At 49.4% G+C, this 24,335-nt stretch overlaps 1 protein-coding gene across 1 annotated transcript in view; it reads right to left on the bottom strand.

Annotated features, from left to right (window-relative positions):
• Positions 1-23,961, bottom strand: part of DEGS1 (delta 4-desaturase, sphingolipid 1) — an 88,233-nt gene extending 64,272 nt beyond the window's left edge. Inside the window, exon 1 of the mRNA XM_085612997.1 lies at positions 23,543-23,961. Coding sequence (XP_085469123.1) covers positions 23,543-23,624 — 82 coding nt within the window. The 5' untranslated portion in view covers positions 23,625-23,961. The remainder of the gene's footprint in view (positions 1-23,542) is intronic.
• Between the last annotated feature and the right edge of the window lie 374 nt (positions 23,962-24,335).

Raw genomic sequence — 24,335 nt, 5'->3', positions numbered from 1 at the left:
CTCCGCTGCACGAGGTCCCATGCACCTCGGGGCTCCTCCATCTTGGATTACACGTCACTCCACGTGACCACCTCCGTGACCCTGCTCTACCCGACCTCGGTCCCAGCGAGGCCCGACATCGAGGCGCCCACCCCTGGCCCGGGGGATACCACGTGAGCCCTTTCCACTCCCGGCGGAGGGCAGTATCGATGGGACCCCCAACCGTCCTTCCACACCTAGGTGCGACCGCCCCACAGCTCTCTGGGGCCTGGCGCCTCTCCTGCTGGGCGTCTGGCCGCGCCCTACCCGGCCTCTCCGCCCTCCTGGGCGCAAGGGTCCGGACATCAAAGGGCTCACGACCTATATCTGGGGCGACTCGACAAGAGGACAGTTGTATCCTGGAGTCAAGAGCCCTGCTGATCGGATCGCGGCTGACCCTACGGAGAAAGACTCTGCCTGAAACTACCTGCTGAGCCCTGCTGACGACGTCGCGGCTCCATCGTGCTTACAAGACCTTCACGAACCTTTAGGGCCCTGCTGACGCCGTCGCGGCCCGACCTTGTTGAACTTGCCATCAGAGCCCAGCTGACCTCGTCGCGGCTCGACCGAAGCGGACCTACCACCAGAGCCCTGCTGACTGTCGCGGCTCGACCCAAGCGGAACTACCACCCGAGCCCTGCGGACGCCGTCGCGGCTCTCCACGTCCGAGCTGCTCTGAGACAGCATCCAAGGTCTGGCGCAGAGACCCCTCTCCCGTACCTGGTTGGTACTGAGACTGTCCCGCTACCCTATTCCTTTCGAGACATTGAGACTCTTACTGGATCTCTCGATCCCACTGTACAGATTGACCGTGCTCCTTGTTTATATAAAGAACCAAGATAAGCAACTGATACAGAGTCCTGTGTGGTGGTGTTACTGAGCCTAGTACGATTATAGGAGAAGGACCTCTCCTAGGAGGCTTCTCAGCGGCGCTCGGCTATAACTTGGCGGTAGGAAGGTGCCGGAGTAGTCCCTCCGACTTCCCGGTGGTCCTCCCTCCAACATTTGGTGGCCAGCGACGGGATCCGAGCCAGACGCAATCGTACAAGCAAGTAACGCACCCACTACCTAACCATGGACGGACAAGAAGCAACCGTGGCCGCAACCTTCCAGCTGGAAAAACTGGAGGAATACACCCACAACGAACTACAACAATTCTGCAAAGACAAAGGGATCCCAACCACAGGATTGGGCACCAAGGAGGAAATGCAGAAAGCCCTGAAAGCCTGGGCCGAAGCCGAGGCCACTCCACCCCGCACCGAAGGGACCTCGGCCCGGGACGAAAACCTGCCGACCACGACCCCGACAGATGGGGGACAAGGCATCCCCGAAGCCCGCCTATCCCACGAAGAAATACGAGAACGGGAGAGGGTCCGGGCACACGAAATGGACCTCGCACGACTCCGGCTGGATGGCGAGCTCCAGCTAGCGGAGAAGAAGATAGCCCTGGAGCAACTACGGCTGCAAGAGGAAATCGAGGAGAAGAAACGGCATCGGGAGCTCGAAGAGAGACGGCTAACCCTCGAGCACGAGAGGAGCCTCAAAGAAATCGAACTGAAATCCAAAACGGGGGAGACCAGCACCCCCGGGGCCCGGGACGCCCTGCCACTGACCGAGCCAAAGGTTCATATCCCCAAGGATGTCGTCAAAGAGTACTACAAGAACGACGACATCCAGCAGTGGTTCCGAGCCTACGAGGTAGCCATGATCTCCCATCGGGTAGCCCGGAAGGATTGGGGTGCCGGCCTATGGGGGAGGTTCCTCAGCGAGGGCCGTGATACCCTGCTGCAGCTCCCCGACGCAGTGATGACCTCCTACGATCACATGAAGGAAGCCCTACTCACCCGCTACGGACTATCAGCCGAGATGTACCGGCAGCGCTTCCGGGACTGCAAGAAGCTCCCCGGTACCACCTGGGTCGAGTACGTGGACTTCTTCAGCCGGGCTTTTGAAGGGTGGATAAAAGGGAGCAAGGTCACCTCGTACAATGAGCTGTTCGACCTCATTGTCTGGGAGCACCTCGCCAACAACTGCTTTGTAGAACTAAGGCAACACCTCCTGGACAGTAAGTTGACCGAGCCCCGGAAGCTCGCCGTCGAAGCAGACCGATGGGTCAACACCAGGGTCCCCCGGAACCCCGTGGGGGGACTACCAGCGGAGTACCACGAGACCCCCTCGCCAGCGGGGCGGAGGAGGGGGGTCCCACCGCAGCAGAGACTTCCCGACCGGACCGCCCAGAAGCCCGCCACGAGGCCAAGCCGCCAACCACACGTCCCCGACCCTGGGCCGAAGGGGGACCCCCATCGCCCGACCAGGACCCCGACCACCAGTGACCTGCTTCGGCTGCCAGCAGACCGGCCACTATGCGAGCGACCCGGCCTGCCCCGTGAACCGACGAAACGGGACCGCTGGGCCCCCTCCCCGACAAATAGCCGCCGCTGCCCTGGGGGAAGGAGAAGAAGAGGAGGAAAACCGCAAGGACAGGTCCCCCGAGTGGGAACCAGCTGCCATGTCGCTCGTCTGCCTGGGCTCCCGAGAAATGGTGCCCCGAGCGGCCATCCCGAGCAACACCCAGAAGTACCAGCAGTGGGTCACCATCAACGGACAACGGGCCGAAGCCCTCCGGGAGACTGGGGCTAGCGTGACTGCTGTCCGCTGCCACCTGGTGACCCCCGAACAAATCCTGCCACATGTCCTATGCCCGGTCCGGACCGCGGACAACACCGAAAGTATGTGCCGGATGGCCAGGATCCCCTTCGAGTGGGGAGGAGTGTCCGGCACCCTAAAAGTGACTGTCCGCGACGACGCCCCCGTGGACTGCCTCCTGGGGAATGACCTAGAGAGCTCCCCCTGGGCCCAGGTGGAACGCCGAGAGCATCTGGGGATGCTAGGGCTGCCTGAGTGGGCCTGCGCCACCACCCGGTCCATGACCGCCAAACCCGCCGCTGCCGCGGCCACCGACCAGCCTACGGGCCCAGAACTGTCACCCCCCTCCAGCACGGAGGAACCAGACGATGAGGCCGGGCCGTCCGAACTGTCTCCCGACGAGGCCGCCTCCCTCAGCGAGATCCCCGAGCTGGCTCAGTGGCGCCACTATGGGGGCCCCACCCGCGAACAGTTCCAGCAGGAACAGAAGGCCTGCCCGTCCCTCGAGGGGGCCCGACAGCAAGCGGCCGCCCAGGCCTCGGGGGACCCCACGGGAACCCACTGGGTCTATTGGGACAATGACTTACTATACAGCGAGCAGAAAGTTGCCGAGCTGGGAGCCGGCCGGGTGTTGTTGGTTCCCCTCCGGTTCCGGGAGTTCCTCCTGAACCTGCCGCATGACGTGCCCCTCGCCGGACACCTCGGGAGGGACAAGACTTACAGCCGTCTAGTGACCCATTTCTATTGGCCCCGAATGCGGAGAGACGTGGACCACCACTGCCGGTCCTGCCAGGCTAGCGGGAAGACTGGGGGTCGAGTTAAAGCCCCCCTCCAACCATTTCCAGCCGTCCACACCCCGTTCGAACGAGTGGGGATCGACATCGTGGGGCCCCTCGACCCCCGAACCGCCCTAGGACACCGCTTCATCCTGGTACTGGTCGACCACGCCACCCGGAGGCCATCCCACTCCGCACTGTGACAGCTCCAGTGGTGGGCCGGGCCCTGATGGGCATCTTCCCCAGGGTGGGGTTCCCCCGAGAAGTGGTGAGCGACAGGGGTACGAACTTTATTTCAAAGTACATGAAATCCCTCTGGCAACAATGTGGGGTCACCTACAGATTCACTACCCCTTACCACCCCCAGGGGAACGGACTGGTCGAGCGGTTCAACAGGACCCTAAAAGGGATGATCCAAGGTCTGGAAGAGCCCCTGCGGAGGAGGTGGGATGTCCTGCTGCCCTGCCTCCTGTTCGCCTATCGAGAGGTACCGCAGAAATCCCTGGGCTTCAGCCCCTTCGAACTGTTGTATGGGCACCCCGTCCGAGGGCCCCTCAGCCTGGTCAAGGAGGGCTGGGAGGCGAACGTCCAAGATGCCCCCCCCGACGTCTACCGGTACCTCCTGACCCTGCGGAACTAGACTCGGAAGTTCCGGGCCCTGGCAGAAGCCAACCTCGAAGCCAGCCAAGAAGACATGAAGCGCTGGTATGACGCAAACGCCTCGACCATCGAGTTCGAGCCAGGCCAGCAAGTCTGGGTCATGTCACCCGTGGACCCCTGCGCCCTGCAGGACAAGTGGACCGGGCCCTTCAAGGTGGTTGAGAGGAAGAGCCCCGTCACCTACCTAGTCGACATGGAGTCCCCGAGGAACCCCCTCCGGGTCCTGCACGCCAACCGGCTCAAGCCCCACTTTGCCCGAACTGAACTAAGCCTGCTGCTGGCTACTGATGATGGGGGCGAAAGCGACTCCGAGCCCCTGCCCGACCTCCTGGGGTCCTCGAGCCAAGACGGTTCCTTAGAGGGAGTCCACCTCTCCGACACGCTGACCCCGGAACAGCGCCATGACTGCCAGAGGCTGCTGCAACCCTTCGCTGCCCTCTTCTCTCTCACGCCCGGGGTGACCCCCTGGTGCGTACACGACGTGGATACCGGGGACAGCCCCCCTGTGCAACATCGCGCCTACAGGGTACCCGACCGAGTCCGGGCCTGCATACAGACCGAGGTCGCCAAGATGCTCGCCCTCGAAATCATTGAGCCCTCCGACAGCCCGTGGGCCAGCCCGGTGGTCTTGGTGCCGAAGGCCGCCGCCCCCGGTTCTTCTCCGGAACTCCGATTTTGTGTAGACTACCGGGGCCTGAACGCAGTCACCAAGACCGACGCCCACCCCCTGCCCCGGGCAGACGAGCTGATCGATCGCTTAGGGGCCGCCCGCTACCTAAGCACCTTTGATCTCACCGCTGGGTACTGGCAGATCAAGCTCACTCCCGGCGCCCAGGAACGATCCGCCTATTCCACCCCCGATGGGCACTACCACTTTCGGGTGATGCCCTTCGGTATGAAGAACGCCCCAGCAACCTTTCAGAGGCTGGTAAACAAGGTCCTGGCCGGACTAGAGACCTTCAGCGCGGCCTACCTAGACGACATCCTTCAGCGACCATTGGGCCGCGCACTTGGGACACCTCGGCAAAGTCCTGGCCGCTCTCCAAAGGGCCGGGCTCACAATTAAGGCCAGCAAATGCCAGATCGGTCAAGGATCTGTGACCTATCTGGGCCACCAGGTGGGGAGTGGCCAGGTAGCGCCCCTCCAGTTGAAGGTCGATGCCATCCGGGCGTGGGAGCCCCCCGCAACACAGACCGCTGTCCGGGCCTTCTTAGGCCTCACAGGCTACTACCGGCGACTCATTAAGGATTATGGCAGCATTGTGGGCCCCCTTACGGAGCTCACTTCCAAGAAACAGCCCAAGGGGGTGCACTGGACGCCCCGCTGCCAGACCGCTTTTGAAGCCCTCAAGGCGGCCATGTGTGCTGCCCCGGTGCTACAGGCCCCTGACTACAGCAAGGAATTTGTGGTGCAGACCGACGCATCAGTGTACGGGGTCGGGCGGTCCTGTCCCAGATGGACGCCGAGGGCCTCGACCGACCTGTGGCCTTTATCAGCCGCCGACTGCTGCCACGAGAACAGAGGTGGAGCACCATCGAGCGGGAGGCCTTCGCTGTGGTATGGGCTCTCAAGAAGCTCCGGCCCTACCTTTTCGGCACCCACTTCAGGGTCCAGACTGACCACCGGCCCTTGCGGTGGCTCATGCAAATGCGGGGCGAGAACCCCAAACTGTTGCGATGGTCCATCTCGTTGCAAGGGATGGACTTCACCGTGGAGCACCGGCCCGGCAACGACCATGCCAATGCTGACGGCCTGTCCAGATTCTTCCGCCTCGGCGAGGAGAACCCCCAAGGAGATGGGTGACTCTCCCTGCCTTCAGCTGGGGGGGGACGCGTGTTGGAGCCGGCCTCGTGGCGTGGTCCTGTTCCCCCTCGCTCCGCTGCACGAGGTCCCATGCACCTCGGGGCTCCTCCATCTTGGATTACACGTCACTCCACATGACCACCTCCGTGACCCTGCTCTACCCGACCTCGGTCCCAGCGAGGCCCGACATCGAGGCGCCCACCCCTGGCCCGGGGGATACCACGTGAGCCCTTTCCACTCCCGGCGGAGGGCAGTATCGATGGGACCCCCAACCGTCCTTCCACACCTAGGTGCGACCGCCCCACAGCTCTCTGGGGCCTGGTGCCTCTCCTGCTGGGCGTCTGGCCGCGCCCTACCCGGCCTCTCCGCCCTCCTGGGCGCAAGGGTCCGGACATCAAAGGGCTCACGACCTATATCTGGGGCGACTCGACAACAAGAGGACAGTTGTATCCTGGAGTCAAGAGCCCTGCTGATCGGATCGCGGCTGACCCTACGGAGAAAGACTCTGCCCGAAACTACCTGCTGAGCCCTGCTGACGATGTCGCGGCTCCATCGTGCTTACAAGACCTTCACGAACCTTTGGGGCCCTGCTGACGCCGTCGCGGCCGGACCTTGTTGAACTTGCCATCAGAGCCCAGCTGACCTCGTCGCGGCTCGACCGAAGCGGACCTACCACCAGAGCCCTGCTGACTGTGTCGCGGCTCGACCCAAGCGGAACTACCACCCGAGCCCTGCTGACGCCGTCGCGGCTCTCCACGTCCGAGCTGCTCTGAGACAGCATCCAAGGTCTGGCGCAGAGACCCCTCTCCCGTACCTGGTTGGTACTGAGACTGTCCCGCTACCCTATTCCTTTCGAGACATTGAGATTCTTACTGGATCTCTCGATCCCACTGTACAGATTGACCGTGCTCCTTGTTTATATAAAGAACCAAGATAAGCAACTGATACAGAGTCCTGTGTGGTGGTGTTACTGAGCCTAGTACGATTATAGGAGAAGGACCTCTCCTAGGAGGCTTCTCAGCGGCGCTCGGCTATAACTTGGCGGTAGGAAGGTGCCGGAGTAGTCCCTCCGACTCCCCGGTGGTCCTCCCTCCAACAGTTACAAATCAAATATCTAGAGGAAGTGAGTTCCAAAGCCAAGCCGCATTGTAGGAAAAAGATCGGCCACCGGCACGTACTTTCCTAATTCTGGGAACAACTGCAAGCCACTTATTGCATGAACGAAGGTGTCTGAACGGATGATAAAAAGAGGCAAGAGAACCAATAATAGAAGGTTCAGAACCTGATAAAATCTTGTGTAAAATGCAGAGAGCCTTAAACTGTACTCTCTGCTGAATGGGTAGCCAATGCAGAATGGTCAATGCTTGCCGTGCTGACTGTCGCTTGGGAATGTTCAGAAGTTGGCGTGCCGCACAATTTTGAACAACTTGCAGTGTCCTGACCGTGGAGCAGGGTGCTCCTAAATAAAGGGCATTGGCATAATCAAGCCTTGATAAGATAAGGGCCTGAACCACCACCTTTCTTGTACTGAGAGGGAGAATAGGAATAATTTTCCGTGTCATCCTCAGTAATCCATAGCAGCTGCCAGCCACCTTCCTTGCTTGTTCCCCGAAATCAAGCTTACGATCTAGCCACACTTCCAAACTTTTGATATGATCTTTAAGAGGAGGGGGGGGGGGGGTGGACCAAGGCAATTTGGCTAAAAAGATGTTAAATTAGGTATAGTAGAGTTACCCAACATCAGCTCTGTTTTGGAGCCATTCAGCTTCAGGAAAGAGTGATCCATCCACGCTGATATTCTTTCCAGGCACAATGCAAAGTCCGAAGTGGAGTCATTCACCTGGTTAAAGGAAACAATCAACTGTGTATCATCGGCATAGGTGACTATTTGAATGCCATATGGTTCCACCACCCCTGCCAAAGGGCTCATATATACGTTAAAAAGCGTGGGGGACAGGGAAGATCCCTGAGGAACCCCACACCGAAGGGGTTGAGGATCAGAAATACAATCTCCGTGACACACTTGAAAAGACCGGTCCTCCAGGAATGAACGAATCCACTTAAGAGCCAGATTAGATACTCCTACCTGCTTGAGCCTGTGGATGAGCAACTGGTGGTTAACTGTATCGAAGGCTGCGCTGAGATCCAAAAGGATGATAGCAGCGCAGCCTCCGTTATCCAAAAATTTTCTCGTGGCCTCCACTACCGTCAGGAGGGCCGTCTCTGTACCCTGCATCGGTCTAAAACCGGTCTGGGACGGATGAAAGCAGTTATTGGTTTCCAAAAACCTGGACAAAACACCGTTTACGTACTTTTCAGCAATTTTGCTGATCCCTGGTAGCAGGGAGATAGGGCGATAGTTTCCCAGTACCTCCGGGTCCAGATTTGGTTTTTTTAGCAATGCTTTCACCATAGCTTGCTTCCAAGAGAGGGCAACAATACCTTTCTGAAATGAGGCATTAATCACATCCAAGATAACAGTAGCAACTGTGTCAAAAATGCGATTTAAGGTAAGGGGCGAGACTGAATCTTTAGGGGAGCCTGACTTCAATTGGCCAAGTATAGCTTGAAGAGAGGAAGAGTCCATAGTAGGAAAGGAAGTTAGAGTGCAGTTACCAGTACATCCTATATTATTAGATGATGGAGCATCAATGAAAACTGTTTGGTGAAAGGATATATAAATCTGTTGAATTTTGTTAGAGAAAAAAGAGGCCAGCTGGTTGCAGCGAGCTAATATGTCCTCACACAAGGTGGGTGGGGAAGGGGGTTTAATAAGAGAGTTTACTATACGAAATAGTTCACGGGAAGAGTTAGAGGCTGACAATATTTGGTTTTCATAGTAAAGGGATTGAGCGTACTTAATTTCTTCTTTATACTTTCTAATGTTCTCCCTATAATTTGCTTTATGAAAAATAGAGTAATCCTTTCTCCATTTTCTCTCCGATCGCTTACAAGCCTGCTTAAGTGTACGTAATTTAGGAGTGTACCAGTCACTTTTATTAGCTCCATTTTTATCCTTAATACATTTCTTAGGGAGCACTATATCTAAGGAGGAGCTCAACCAATTTTCAAAATTAAGATAGGCAGTGGTTGGATTAGGCTCTGGGGCCGGTCTAGTGTCATTGAGTATCGCTACCCAACGTTCTAATGGGAGTTGGGACCATGGTCGAAGCAGTTTAGTAGATGTAATTACTGATCTACTACTCGCCTGTTGAGTCCAGGTAAAAGAAATAAGGTGATGGTCTGTCCAGGGTAACGGAGTGGAATTTCCAACCTGGAGATCAATGGCATTAGTGAAGATAGGGTCAAGTAGGTAACCCATAGAGTGGGTGTGGCCTTTAACCTTTTGGAATACCTGGAAAGATATCTTTAGATGTTAATCAAATGACAAATTCTACAAGTGTTTGGACTAATCATCCTCCCTCCCCCCCTTTTTTTTTTAAAAAATAAAGTAACCATTGCCAACATAGAAAATCATCTGAGTATAATGAAACACCTACATATGACTCCAGGGCAAAATATTTCTAAATTACTACCGCACTCCTTTAAGAAGTGCTTTCAACCGACAATCAGGATATAGATCGAAAAAACATAGTGCAGCACACATAAGTGAACCCAAAGTAAACATTTTGTTTTTCACAAAAAAATATATAGTCCTACACTACAGAACACGTCCGGTAGAATCGACCAATCAGTGAAAGAGACATGATGATGCGGACGCGTAATCATACAGTGCATTACACACCGGTGACTATTACAAAATAAGAACGCAAAAGACTGTAGAACACATCTGGTGGGTCCACCGATAAGCAAAAGGGACACGAGGAAGCAGAGGCGTCACATAACGCGGAAGTGTCTCTGCTCAAATTGGGCAGAGCCCGGGTTAGGTGTGACAATGCAGCTAAGAGAGGAACTGAGTAGGTTAAGTGCTGGGACGAATACCTTTGACAAAGTTAGTCAGGCTGCCCCAGAGCCCAAATGGGACTGATAAATTAGAGGGTGCACTTTGATACCTACATTTTTGGATATTGGAAAAAACAACCAGTTTCCCTTCAGTATGTGACTACAAGGTCTGCCCACCTCTATTCCCATGGAGCTACAATAGAAGTGTTTTGCGTGTAAGGACTATGCCAAAATATAACAGGCATGAGCACACCCTTTGCACAGGTAAGATGAATGCTCTTGGACAATATGCTATGTAGCACACACAAGGCATTTAGTTCACAACATCAATGTGTCTGAATTCCACAGGATTGCTTAGTTTCCTTGACCAGCATGTTGCACGGCATTGCTTAGCTTCCTTGACCAGAACGTTGCATAGAATTGTGAGCACAGGAAATGCACATGAACTGATAAGTTATTGTAAATGAGAAAATGCCATCTGTCATTTCTCATATCAATAGAGAAACGCAAAAAACAAAAATAAAAGTGTGACCAAATAGGTCAGATGGTATGAAGTGCATGATTTTGGTGAATGAGTTTTATCACACTTTACAGTGCACAGATAATAGGGAGCATTGGAATGTGATCCTTGTGAGGTCCCAAAGAAAGCCAAGTAGCCCAGTGCGGCAGTGATGAGTTGGCTGAAACATGTTGACGAAGGGACACAGAGGATATCAGTTTCCTTATATAATATCCCCACCTACAGTTTTTAGAGCTCGCCTAGGCAGCGCTTGCGCGGTCTCTTTGAGACAAGCTGTATTCAGGTATAGACTTTAAGCTCCGCCCACTTTTCGCACGTCTTTTTAATTGGTTGCTGTCCTTTGAAAATGGTGGCTTTTGATTAGTTAATAGGCTTAGTAGTCCCTCCTTAGTACCGCCTTTTCTCTTGTTATAACCTCCCATGAGGACTGCCCCAGTTACATGTGTCGATCCTCCGTAAGTTGCATTTACAGATTCTGATCACTAATTTAGTAATGACTTTCTCCAAGCTGCTGTTGCAGGCAGGACACGCTCTCCCGCTTCTGCAACCCACCCTGTGGCTTAACTGCACGGTAACGCTGCACACAAATCATCTTTAACAATTCTAGTGCGCAGCTCGCCAAAATATTTTTCTTTTTTAAGTATCGCAGCACGCCCTTCTTCTTAAACAATGGTGGCCGCGCGGCTTGCACCTCTATTTTTCCATTATTAATCTTTTAAGCAGCGCAACAAGCCTTCTAATCACCAACATAGGCGGCTGCGCCTTGCTTTTCTAAAGGGCGGTTCGGCGAACTACAAGTAGCGCGGCACATCCTTAATCTTAAATAATGGCAGCCACGCGTCTCGTTTACTAAAAGTTATTTTTTATTTGACAAACGCTGGGAGACGCGCCAACATCCATGCTGATTTATCTCCACTGAGTTAGCGAGTAGATAGCCGTTTAAGGTCTCCTGCACTCCTACTGATGCAAAGTATATGCAAAGTCAGGAAACAGGGAGAGCGCATTCACCAGAGTTTGCGTTCACTTCACAACACCCGAGGCAAGGACAGAGCCTTGCACTGTGGTGGGCACTTTCAATTTAGCACTTGCATTTTAAGGAGTACTTTCAGTACAATCGCTAGTTGCCAACACTAATACAATGCTAAACGTGTTTAGTAAAGCTTTGTACGCTCAATCGTTTACAACCCCCATTTTTTTTCCAACGCCTCATCGGCCTGCTAAGTAAACATAGGGCTTCTACATGGAGACAACCCCCGCTCAGCCCATTGGTCCTGTAACTCTAAGCTCAGCCACACTTTTCAGTCCGGCGCCTGTTAGAGCCCCACTTGGTACCGATGTCAGCCGTTGCTGATCCTGTTGGCACAGGAGCTCATGGGCTGCTGGGAGTTGTAGTTCAGTGATATCACTTTCTTCTTAAACCTGAAGGGTGCATATGAACACTGATCTGCTGTTTGCCTCTCTGGATTCTTACAACAACAACGTTATTATGCAGTTTTATGTAAAGTGAACTACTGGAGCAATTTACATGAGCCCCAAGATTATATTACACAATGTAATTTTTTTTTCAAATGTACGGAGAGATTACATGATTTGCTCAAAATCACACAGTGATGAGCATACTCCAGGACTCAAACCTGGTTCTCTAGTTCCACAGTTGGCAGAGCTGTTCCCCAACATCATCCTGCCTGCAATACGAACACAGGGATGTGGAATTCCGATAGCCCGACGCCCAGGACATATTGTTTGGGGTCAAGGGCAACAAGTTTTAATGTGCATTTTGTCCTTGGGACAAGCAGGCCCAACCCCCTGCAGTACAAACCCTCTGGCTGCCAGTTTGCAGTACCCCATTAAGGATCAGGGAAGGGCACTGCCTGCAGTTAAGTTAATATTTGTGTGCATATGTTAATGCTGTTCAAACTTGTATTTATGGTTCATTAATTGAAAGCCTTTATTATTAGGGTGAGCGCTCTCAGTAAATGCAAGTTCTGACTGCACTACTGACAGTGGTTCCAGTATAAAAATGTGTACTAACGGTTTCAAAGTTTAGCAATATGAAGCTATGCATAATGCTCCCAGAATGCTCTCTGATTGGATGTACATTTTAGCAGAAGCTTGAAAGCAAGATTAGTGATGTTTTTGCTTTCAATATAAAATGTTACTAAAAAAATGAAAGTAGGGAACTTTTTTTTTGCTAAACTACTGTAAAATTTCAGGTACCATTTCTTTGCAGCATCATTTAGTAAAAAGTGTTGATGTATGCTAGTATTTCCCCAAAATATTCATATAGAAAATCAGTGTAACCAGTTTCAATAACATTTTGGGAAACAAAAAACAAGCATTGGCAAAGCCAATAGGTCTGAAATGGTGGTCAGCTTTTTAGTTTTGGCAATGCGTGACTTGTTTTTGCATGGTTTTTGTAAAACCTTATTGATGTGAGAGCTGCCGGACCCTCACCATTATAACAAACATTAGCTAAAGCAAAAATTGTTTATGGTCTCAAAAAAGCACACACTGCCACATTAGTTACTGGCACTGAACAAAACTAATTTCTGTGCTGATATGCTCCTTGTGAAAGAGCAGAATGCTGTCACTCACCGTGAAGCCAGCCGATACAGAGAGAGAGAAAAATTTAATAAACACAAAAGGTCATGGTTAACGCAAGACCAAATTAGGGGCCCAATTATTAAAGAAAGTCTCAAAAGTGCACCCTTGGTATATGTCCTTGCATTAAGGGCAGCAATATGGCTTTCGTGGATTCACAAGAATTTACAGCAGTAGGGCAAGAGATAGTACTCCTAGAAAATATCTGTGAACTGCATTTTAGCATGAGCATATATGCATGTGTAGATTTGCTCATGCGAAAACCTGAGTGTTTGCAAGTTTAATTTCCCTTCAACCACTTTTTCCCCAACTCTGGAAGAAGGTTTACTTCTGCCATTGTCAGGAGTAAATTGACAACATTTCTCCAACCCTGGAACTATTGTTTACCACTACCTTCAGTCCCAGTATGTAGATCTGCGGAAACATAGCAACATAAAGGGATTGCTAGTATTCAAACACTACTATGGTATGAGCCCTGGCATAATCAGAGAGGCTATATACGAGCTCATATATAATGAGATTGCTGCCATTATCTGTCGCAAAACAACATGGCACAAGTGAATTTTGTTACAGGACAAGTAGATTTATGAAGCAACCTGCCCGATGGACAAGTAGATATTTTCATAAATTCCACTCCCCTGCGAACACGCAGTTTTTGCTGTCATCTGAGAAGTTTAATTCTACGCTCGGTTTTAAAAGCCTTTTTAAAGGTGTGTACATTGAATTGGGCAGGTAAAGAATTTTCAAACTGCAAGTAAGCCATTTATCAATCTGCATTTGTCGTACCACAATGAATGATGGGATTTTCAGCTATTGGCGATGTATTATTATTTGCAAAGCCAATATGCGCAAACTTTCGGTAATGCGAGACCTATTGCACTGCAAATGCTTATTAACCTTCACAATATGCCCCTAAAAATAACATTTCGTTGGGACACTTTAGACAACTTTAACTTAAGGATCCCTTTAACAATCAAAGAGCTCCACAGGTTTGTAGGGTCGAGCCCTTGCAGACACAACTAGCTAGGTATCTGGAGGAGGACTTAATGTCACTGAAGTTCCACCGGTTGAGAGTCCTTTGAAAGTCACTAGGGGATTCCCGCCAAGGCAGTTGTTGAGAAGGGATAGACAGACTGATTTTGAGAGCAAATCACTACAATAGTGTGGCAAAGAGGCTAGCTGATATGATAGTCTGCTTTGGTCAGAGTCTCATTTTGGGACATTATCTCCTTTTATTTATTACTGTAAGTGCATATTTTAAACTTTATCTTAAGCAAGGATCGAACACAAGATACTAACTTGACACCGAACTATTGCCCCTCTCGCCAAATTAGAACACAGAAATCCAAATGGTCTGAGAAACTAATATCTATTGGTATTTAACCTAAGGTGGTCATGTCAGCAAAATTCTGGATTTCATCTTTAGACTTCATTGTCTAACACAGGCTTCCCCATTGAGTAACTAGTGAACTACTGATAATTCCCCAACTACCTTTTAGTAGCTCACATGTGAGCAGCTCAGCCTGCTAAAATATATAATCTTTTGCTTGGCTAAATTAATATATTTCTACCAAGATGTAAAACTCTGCATTTGAGACACAAATGTGGCTTTTTTCATAACTTATAAAATGTATGGTGAAAAAGGGATGACTTTCCAAAATACTGTAAAACTGATAATTGAGTGATTCATCATGTGGCATTGAAGACTTATCACCAATATTATTTCCTTGATGCCAGGAGCACTGCAGCTATGGCTGTTATGTATTACCTATGTAAAGTATTCCAAACCGATAAAGCGTTTGTTATGTTACTGATGACAACATTGCAAGATTCAATGAGGAGATAATGCAGGTACTTTTGCATAGGGTGGCCTCTAACCAATATTAGTAGTTTGCGATAATTTTCATTGAACATAAGTAGTCATTACAGAAAAAGTTGGAGACAAACTAAACACAAACGCCAGAATTGCTAGAATCCAGTTAAAACCATCAAGGGATTTCAGTATCTAAATCGGACCTTTAAACTTCTGCAGAGCAATAACTAGTAGTTTTTGCACATTTACATAAATGTATGCAATGTCATACTAATGGGCCTTGCAAAGTCACGCCTGACATCTCAATATGGTTTTCCATTCTACAGCCTACCTCATATCTGCTACAAAGAAATTCAATAACATCACTGAAGTTCTTCTTGCACGGAGTGGCTCCCACTAGAATCGGAATAGACATAAAACATCATGTAATACTTACAAGTCCCTTCACTTCTACTCCCCCAGTTGCCTTACAGAATGCTCAAAATCCCGAGTGAGAGCAAATATCTCCAGAGGACACGGTTGAATTTGGATGCATACAAAAATACCAGAGAACAATCATTTTCTGGAAACATCTAAAATCTAGAATGTCCTTCCCACTCACAAACAGGTCTCACAATTTCAGTTTTTCAAAAGGACCTTCAAAGAACAGTTTGGACACTGGACGCAGATGATCTCTCTATACCAACTACCTAAGAATTCTTACTTTCATAATGTACGATCAGGCAGAATGTCCCGATTTGTGCCACGCCTGTGCGGAGGAGAGAGCATTAGTGAGAGACGGGTCGTATTCTGAAACGAAGTCTCTTTTATTCACTGGAGGACAGGCCTCTGATGAGGGAGAAAGGAGTCAACCTGCAGGAGGGTGCAGCTCGCCTTCAGGGGGATATCTGGAGGGCCCCTGTGCCCCCCCGCTCTAGAAATGCCGTAAGGGGACATATTGACTGCACGCCATCTATTTGCTGGGTTCTCACACGAAAATTAAAAGGATTTTATGTATTTATTTTTGCTTCTAAAAAAGGGCATGCCCCACCAATCCCTGAAATTAAAGAGGACTATTTTATGTGTGGATGATGACAGTGTTCTGACCCGTTTCCTAAACAAAACTGCAACAGGTCAGTGGATCAAGAGGGATGAACGAAAGACCCTATATGCAAGTGTGAATAAGTATTTATATTTTTATTAAAATCAAAATATCTTGGTATTCTAATGCCGGACCTAAAACTAAATGGGGTTAAAATCCCTTTTCAGTAGACTAGGGCCTTCTCAAATAGCATGCAAGAGTCTGCTCTTCAGAGTTGGTGAAAGATACTAAACACAACATTATAAAGTGCAGAAGATATAGAACATGCAAGCACAAATTAGTTCATATGTAGCAATTCTATTGAAACCTAGCTTACTGCATGCACTTAAGCACAACACGCCTTCTGTACATATTTAGAACTGCCTTCAGAATGCCATGTTTTGTAGCTGTATGTTGAAAATTGTACAGCACAATTCAACCACTACTTTGTGTATAAAGAGCACCAATTTCTAAAGTACTTGTGTCAACAGAAAAATGTAAACTGAAACAAACTGCAAAAAATAAATAAATACATATATGTCTGCATTTTAAACTAACAAGATATCATTAACTTGGTGTAGTTGTGCTGTCTGAGCCACTAAGATACATCTTCCATGAAGGGGTAGCTCTCTTCTAATCCCTTAGGCTTCGAATTCCGTGTAACATTTTTCAATTCTACCATTTGTAAGAACATCATAATGCACCAATCCAGCCAAATTATTTTTTCTTAAATAGTTAAAAGCTAAGAAAAACATCAAACACCCACACAAGAACTGTGCTCACTATAAAGACCAGGACGTTTTGTAACATTTGACAAGTCCCCACATCGGTATGTAAAATCAACTTTTTGTCTGTGCTTGAGCTTTATGTGTAGAAGCAGTTACTGTTCCCCCGATTTTCCATGATAATGAGATTGACTAAGTCCCCTGGATTTAGTGCAATTCAACTCTAGTACTTGCACGTTAACTTCGTAAAATGTCACCAGCCTCTGGAGGTGGCATGGAGTGGTGTGAGGGTTGCACGATGGTCTCCTCTGGGATAAGAGGGGAGAAAGGCTCCGCTCCCATCTGCCCCCTATGTTCTACAAACGCTCAGGATAAATCACACTGTGATGGAGCTTCCCCTTGTGTTAGTGGAGAAGGAAGAAAATGCTTACCTAAGTGCAAATATACGTATGAGGCATCTCAGAAGGATCATGACCTGGCACCTTCTTATTAAAGAAAGGAAAGGACCCGAAAAAGAGACGGATTAAGTCTTTTGGGTCTGCCAGTATAAGCTTCTATATTTATTAGGTTTGCTGACTCAGATCATGGGAATCACAGAGGAACTGCTGCAGCCAATCGACCTTTGGATCTTCCCGTCGTAAGAGGGTGGATACAAATGTCAATTTGCATCCTCGGATGCAAATTAATCTATTTCAGCAAAACGCAGAAAGACATTACTTATGCACATTGATCTCAATATAACTGAAGAGAAGAAGTTAGGAGCAGCAGTTGAGCATCTTCTCAGTGAATTGTTTGTTCAGGATATCACTAGATCCGTGGACACTGTTGCTTTACTGGAGAAGGCCTAGCAAAATTTGAGTAAGGTGTTCAACTAATTGTGATTTTGCCATAACCTGCAAAGTTAGAGCTCCCTCTATCAGCTTTCAGACTCATCGGCCATTACACGCTCCCAGAGGAGGATATTAATCCTTGTTGGGGACAGTGGAAGGAGGTTTACCGTCGTCTATCCCTTAGAAGGCGGAGGGGGTGCAGGGGCTGATATGGAACGAAAAATGTATGTGGTCCAGACTGCTGCTTCCATCCTCCTTCAGCTATACAAATGTTAAATATCTATTTGAAAAAGCATTTACTCGCTTTCATTTCCTCTACCTTGGTCAGACGAGTGAAATGGATTATGGGGAAGGCTGGAATAGCTCCCCGTGTTTTTGGAGCACATTCTTCTAAGAGGGGCAATGACATTCAAGGTTAGGATGCTCAGATGGTACTATGGCAGCGGCAGACGGGTCTAAGGAATCAACTTTTAAAATGTATTATTTTAAGCCTATTGCCCAAGCTTCATGGTATACTGTAGTTAGCCGTTTAACAAGTCATATTTGAGCCACCATTCTTAGGACCAAATACAAAAACTCCCCATTACGGTGACAGGAGGTTTAGATTCTATTAAAGACACTGTGGCAAAGATTATCGCACCATATGTCTCTCTTTCACTTTGGTATGTTCTTTCTTACATGCAGTGCAATAAAAACCTTCTGGATAAAGTTGGGGAGAATACACAGGTGAATAATCCTGGGAGGATGTTTTTCGGGATTCAGGAAAACATAAATCAGTAGTTGCTGTGTTTTTGCTCATTGCATGTTGTTCACTGCGACGGTTATCTATCTTTAAAGTGTAGACAAAGAGGAAGTGCTCTCTCCGTAAGGATTATTTATACAAGGGATGAAATGTCACTGGTACATCTAAGGAGTTAATGGACTAAAAAGCTGAAACTCTACCTAGCCCTGTTCTGGTGCATGATCATAAACAGCTCCTTGAGAACCGGCGCCATACCAGACTGCCTCAAAGTCGGCCAAGTCACACCATTACTGAAAATCCAGGCCTTGACACCAACTATCTGAACAACTTCAGACCCGTCTCTAATCTCCCCCTCCTATCCAAAATCCTCGAAAGGTGCATTCTACTACAACTGACTCAGCACATGGACAGCATCAACCTTCTAGATCCCTACCAATCGGGCTTCAGAAAAGGCTATAGCACCGAGACCGCGATCCTTAACGTCATAGACGATATTCACAAGTCTCTCGATACTGACCAATGCTTCCTACTCATTCTCCTGGACCTATCGGCAGCCTCTGACACGGTTGATCACAATCTACTCATTAAGGCTCTTCAAGAAAGGGTTGGAGTAGATGAGGTGGTCCTACACTGGTTCTCCTTCTTACACAACTGCTCCCAAAGGATTAAAAAAAAAATCAAAAACTTTACGTCCGACCTACACCCCGTCAGCAGGGGGTGTCCCCCAAGGTTCGGTGCTCTCCCCACAACTGTTCAACATATACATGGAACCCCCTCGCCACTCTACTCAAAAACGCCAACATCCCCTTCCACCTATATGCAGATGACACCCAGATCTATCTGGAAACCTCCTCCACTGACGACATTCAGAGACTCAACGACACTCTAAAAGAAGTCCAACACTGGCTATCAAATAAACCACCTAAAACTCAGCCAAGATAAAACAAAAAACCTCCTCATTTCCAACAAAGAAGAGAACCCTCAAATCGTAGAATGGCTTAAAGCAAAATCGATGCCCTCAACGGCAATCTCGTTCTAGCTAACTCCGTAAAATCATTAGGAATCACTCTAAACCCAAAACTTGACATGGCCAAACACTTACAGAAGTCCGCAAAGAGTGCCTTCCTCAATCTGAAGCTACTCAACAAAATAAAACCCTTCAGCCCTCCCAAGGACCTCAAACAAGCCACTCAATCACTGGTGCCATCTAGACTAGACTATGGGAATGCAGTCCTCACTGGCACAGCAAAATCCCACCTAGCTCCTCTCAAAACAGCTCTCAATGCAGCAGCCTGAATGGTCACCGGAGTTAAGAAATATGATCCCATCTCACCCGCACTCCGAGAACTAAAATGGCTCCCAGACTAAATGCGTGCCAGCTTCAGAACTGCCTGCCTCACGCACAAAGCCCCGCACACAGGGAAACCCCAACTACCTGGCCTCCAAACTAAAGACGGACGGTAAGACAAGGAACCTCAGGAACTTCAACACACTAATACTCATCCCTATGAAAACGAGCAAACAAAAAAATGCTGCCCTGTCCTTCGCCGGAAACGAGCCCAAAATCTGAAACTCCATCCCAGTGGATATCAGGACTATCCCTTCCTTCGTAAAATTTAAAAAACACCTAAAAGACCTCTTCCTCAACTGTTCCCTCCCGAACCGACAGCCGCCAACGAAGCACACAAGCCTGCACTCTGCAGCACCCTGACACTGTCTCATTAAGACCTACCTCCTCCCCGCGCCCCGACCCTTGCCTCATTCCCTCCTCCCTGAAAGAAGTTCAGCCCAAGACAACGTGCACCCAACAAGGTTATCTCAGGACTTCCTTACCTTAATGTGACACAGTATGCTAGGACTTCCGAACCAATATGTATACTACTGCTTTATTGTGTGACTCTTGCATTAAAAATGTTGTAAAGCGCTCCGATACCCTCGGGTCTGGCCCGCGCTATTTAAAATTCCTTAATTAATAAATACGTTAATGTACTACTGAATGCCCGATATGTTCAGGTAACCAGTTGAATGTTTTTGGCTATCCAAGCTTCCATGTTTATTCATGATGTGCTTTCTTGCATTGTGTTCACTGACTTTGCTACTAGCGTTTCCAATAAAAAAGTGTTGTCAAAATCTTCACATCTGTGACATTGTGTCACAATAGTGGAGAGATTTCACGTTCTTTTCCCACCACACTTTAAGGAGGGAGTGCGGGAGAATGCAGACTGGATCCTTACCTCACAGAAGTAGTACAGGGGTAGTAGACAAGCTGGAGCCTTATTCTCTGTCAGGGGGTAGGATAGTGTCCTCTTTTTAGCAGGGGCGGCTCCTCCATGTGGGTGGAGGAGCATCGCCCCACTGCTTTCTTGCAGTGCGAGAAGCAGAAACATAAAATGGTAAAAATACCATTTTATGTTTCTGCTTCTTGCACAGCGAGAAAGCAGAAGGGTTAGGTTGGGGGTGGGCAAGTCGGGGAGGAGTGGCTAGCCCAATGTTATGGGCGCTAGCTGTTTGGTTGGCCCCAGGGCCGACCAAACCAGTCATGAGCACTCTCCTGTTTGCATGGAGAAAACAGCCTCCCCCTAGACGCCTGAACGGACGGCATCCTAGCCAATCACAACGCTGCCATTGCAACGTTGTGATAGGCTCAGGGGAGGCGAGGGAGGTTGCTTGCTTTTGCTTCCTGTGAGCAGAGAGAGCAGGAGAAGTGACGCAGGACCGGAAGCGAAGGTACTTTTTTTTTTACATTATTAAATTGACCCCCTGCGAGTCATGCCGGCAGCAACTGTTTTTTAGTTGAAGGTAAGGCTGAACCCTCACCTCAGGGAATAAGTACGGGAGTAGGGAGGCGGTAGTCTTCTCTTGGTGGGCAGGCTGGAGTCTCACCTAGAAGTAAAGTGGTAGGCAGTCTCCATTAACAGGTTGGAGCCCCATACTCTCTGGGTGAGCAGCCTACAATGGAACGGCAAAAGGCCTATTCAGGACTTTAATACGGATGAAAAAGGTGTGTGAGGGGGGTCCCTAAAATGGGTGTAGCCTAAACACGTAAATAAAAAGTTTACGAGTCACCCTACCCACACATTCACAGAATCACAACTGTAACTGGAATAGGTGACCACTGCTCTGTGCACTTTGCAGAGCCCAAGGATTGTATGAGCAAGTATTTGTGATAACTTTATCTTGATCTTCAATATCATAAAAAGTACACAATATATAAAAAGACACAAACATCCTCACAAAGCATAAAATGTGTCATTGGAGATCAAAAAGAAATGTGCAATAGTAAAAACAATCTGTTAAGTAACCAGTCTTAATATGCATGTCATTATGGAATTAAAAACAGACTCCATATTTTGGCACAAATACAATGCTGGGCGACAAAAACTGCAAGTGCTTTTTAAGGTGCATTAAAATTTTTAAAAAAGAGGTTAAAACAGGACGGGAAAACAGTGGACTTGCTCTATACCAAGCTTGCAGAATTGCAATAAAGTGCTATGCAGGAATAGGATTAACTCCCTCCAACAAACCGCTCTCGTATCAGGGATTTTACAAAGGCTCTATCTACCCTTTCCTGGACTGCTTGAATACGCTTGCGCCAAATTCAGACAGACAATAAATGTCTGGAAACTGAAGAGAAGGGAAAAAAAAACATTGCTTAAGTCAATTGAGAAGATTCTATATGCCTCCATATAGCCGAACTGTACCCAAATTCATACTGGGGGGGGGGGGGGGGGGGAGAGAAGAGGAGTATTCTGAAAATACTTCGACCCTCTGAAAGAAACTCGCACTGCCTTCAGGAAAATCTCCGCTGTGGCCGTTATACACACACTGATGCGAGTGACGCGACTCAGTTTAACGACTACATACTCCAGCCGGAAGGGAGGGGGCTGCTGATCTAACGGAAACGGCCCTGGGAGGAAGGAGGAAAAGGAAACTGAGCCAAGGCCGCTCGTGACTGGCTAAAGTAAAAAAAAAAAAAAAAAAAAACACTGCCAACCGCAGTCACGCTATCGTCAGTAAGAGAGAACATGCCCGCATAGTACACATTAGAACACACCGTATTTAAGAGAAGAAAATCAAGTTTATTTACATAACTATCCGCGCAGCCATGCCCCCCGTAGAGAGGGGGGATTCCCGCAGGCGCAGCCCCTTAGTGCGCCGCCATTTTACAAACATCTGTAGCTAACGGGCACACTGCCGGGCCTTGCCCACCCTCCCGCGAGGCCCCGGTGATAGGGGCTACCGCCGGCCCGTGTGAGGCACCAGAGGATGTGGCCGGGCACCGGTTGAACCGATAAGCCGTCTCTGGGCGGCTGGGGCCGGGGCTCAGTCGTGCGGTAGGTAGCCGCAGCCGGTGCCAGCCCCAACACCAGGGCCTCACGCCGCCGTGTTTATTTTGCTCTCCCGAGGCAGTCTAGAGATTGCAATCGGGGCAAAGCTGCAGCCCTGGGTGGCGACGTGCAGAGGCCCAGCACCGCCTGACTGCGCATGAGAGGGGCGGGGGGCTTTGACAGGGCATGACAAGTGGGCCATGCGACAGCATAGGGGTGGGAGGCCGCCTGAGAAAATGAGGACACGTGACAGCAGGGGCTCACAATAATGAAAACTGAGGGAAAGACTTGAGGGCGGGGTGGGTCTGGGAAAATATCACGAAGACGTGACTGCAGGGGAAAGGGAGGTTGTGAATGTAGGTGAAATGTGACACAGTGGGACCAACACATGGAGAGGCTGTGACAACATGGAAACGGCGAGCTTCCAGAAGGGGGGTGTTTTTTGGGGTGCAGATTTATATAGCGCTCCCCGAAGGTATTGAGCGCTTTACATGGGCACCAGTTACCATTACACAAGGACACATTCATTTTTGGTAGGCACGGGGAAATTGAGTGACTTGCCCAGAATCACAGGATGCTGAGCCGACCCGAGGATCCAAAGGTTCCCCAGCTCCAAAGTCGGCAGCTCTGGCCGTAAGGCCACAACCTAGTTCATTGTGATGAATGTGACAACAAGAATGGGGATGTGAACAAAAGAACATGTCAATGACAGGAATAGGGCGTCAGTAGCAACACAGGCAAAAAGCAGTGTGACAATAATGACTCCATGAGGGAGCGCACGTGACAATCGAGATAGAGGCAGGCTGGATCATTCAATGTGACAACGTGGAAAAGAAGAGGCTGTGACAACAACATGTAGGTGCAAAGTTATTCACGTTGAAGACGCGAGAGACAGTCAACATGCAAGAGAGACAGAAATGTTGCACAACTTTCAAACCACAAGCGATCCAGAAAGCAATAAAAAAAAAAAAACAGGTATTGAAGTTCCTAGAATCCACAAGCGCTTAGAGAGCTTGCGGTTTACTTTGGGTGCAGCTGCCATTTGGCTTGGGGCCCGTCCCAGCTTCGGGGTGGTGGCGCATCCTGCCTACCCTCGCCCCGGAGGGCGGCACTCACCCAGGATCTCACGGCGCCGGTCTGCGTGAGGCTGGTCGGTGTACACCCACTCAAAGTCCTCCCGGGCCACACGGTTCCCCATGGCGGAGCTGCGCTGCTGCTGCCGCCTCTGCAGTCGGCCGGGCGTCGCTCTCTCTGCAGCAGCGTACTCCGTCCTCCTCTTCTTTTCGTACTCCTCCCCAGCGATGACACGCGGCTCTGGGCGCGCGGCTGCCTCCTCCCTCTGTCCGCGGCAGGCGGGCCCCCTCCTCTCCCCCTTCCCGGCAGGCTGTAAGTCTACGCCTCCTCCCTCGGCTTCAAGATCTTCTCGCGCCTCCTTCGCTCTAATCCACAGGTTGCTCTGCTTCCTCCGTTCCCGATCTCCTGCTTCTATTCACTGTTCATCTCGTGCGCCCCCTATTGCATTACGTTTATCCGTTGTTTATTCGCTCATAAATTCCACACTTCACTCACGAAGTTTTTTTTTTTTTTTTTTTTTATAAAGTCTGGCCACTTGACAACTTTATGTGTTGGTTAGCCTCATGTTTAACACGCAATGTCAATAGGTCTGGCTTTAAAGGAATGTTGTATAGGGTAATATTAGCATTAATTTGCATGACAATGAATGTATATTTGTGTGGATACACCGAACTGTAGAATTATATTGTGTAGGTTAAGAGGTCAGGTAAAGGTCAGGGGCAAAAGACAGTTGCCCGGCCACTCTCTGGGGAGAGGCAAGAATTGGGAAATAAACACAGAGCAGCTGAAAATAAATCACTACTCAAAGGCAGTGTGCTGAAACTTTTGGATACAT

This window comes from Triturus cristatus, chromosome 6 (genome assembly GCF_964204655.1).
Source record: "Triturus cristatus chromosome 6, aTriCri1.1, whole genome shotgun sequence".
Taxonomy (NCBI): Eukaryota; Metazoa; Chordata; class Amphibia; order Caudata; family Salamandridae; genus Triturus; species Triturus cristatus.
The sequence above is the reverse complement of the archived record's forward strand: the minus strand, read 5'-3'. Positions and strand labels throughout refer to the sequence as shown.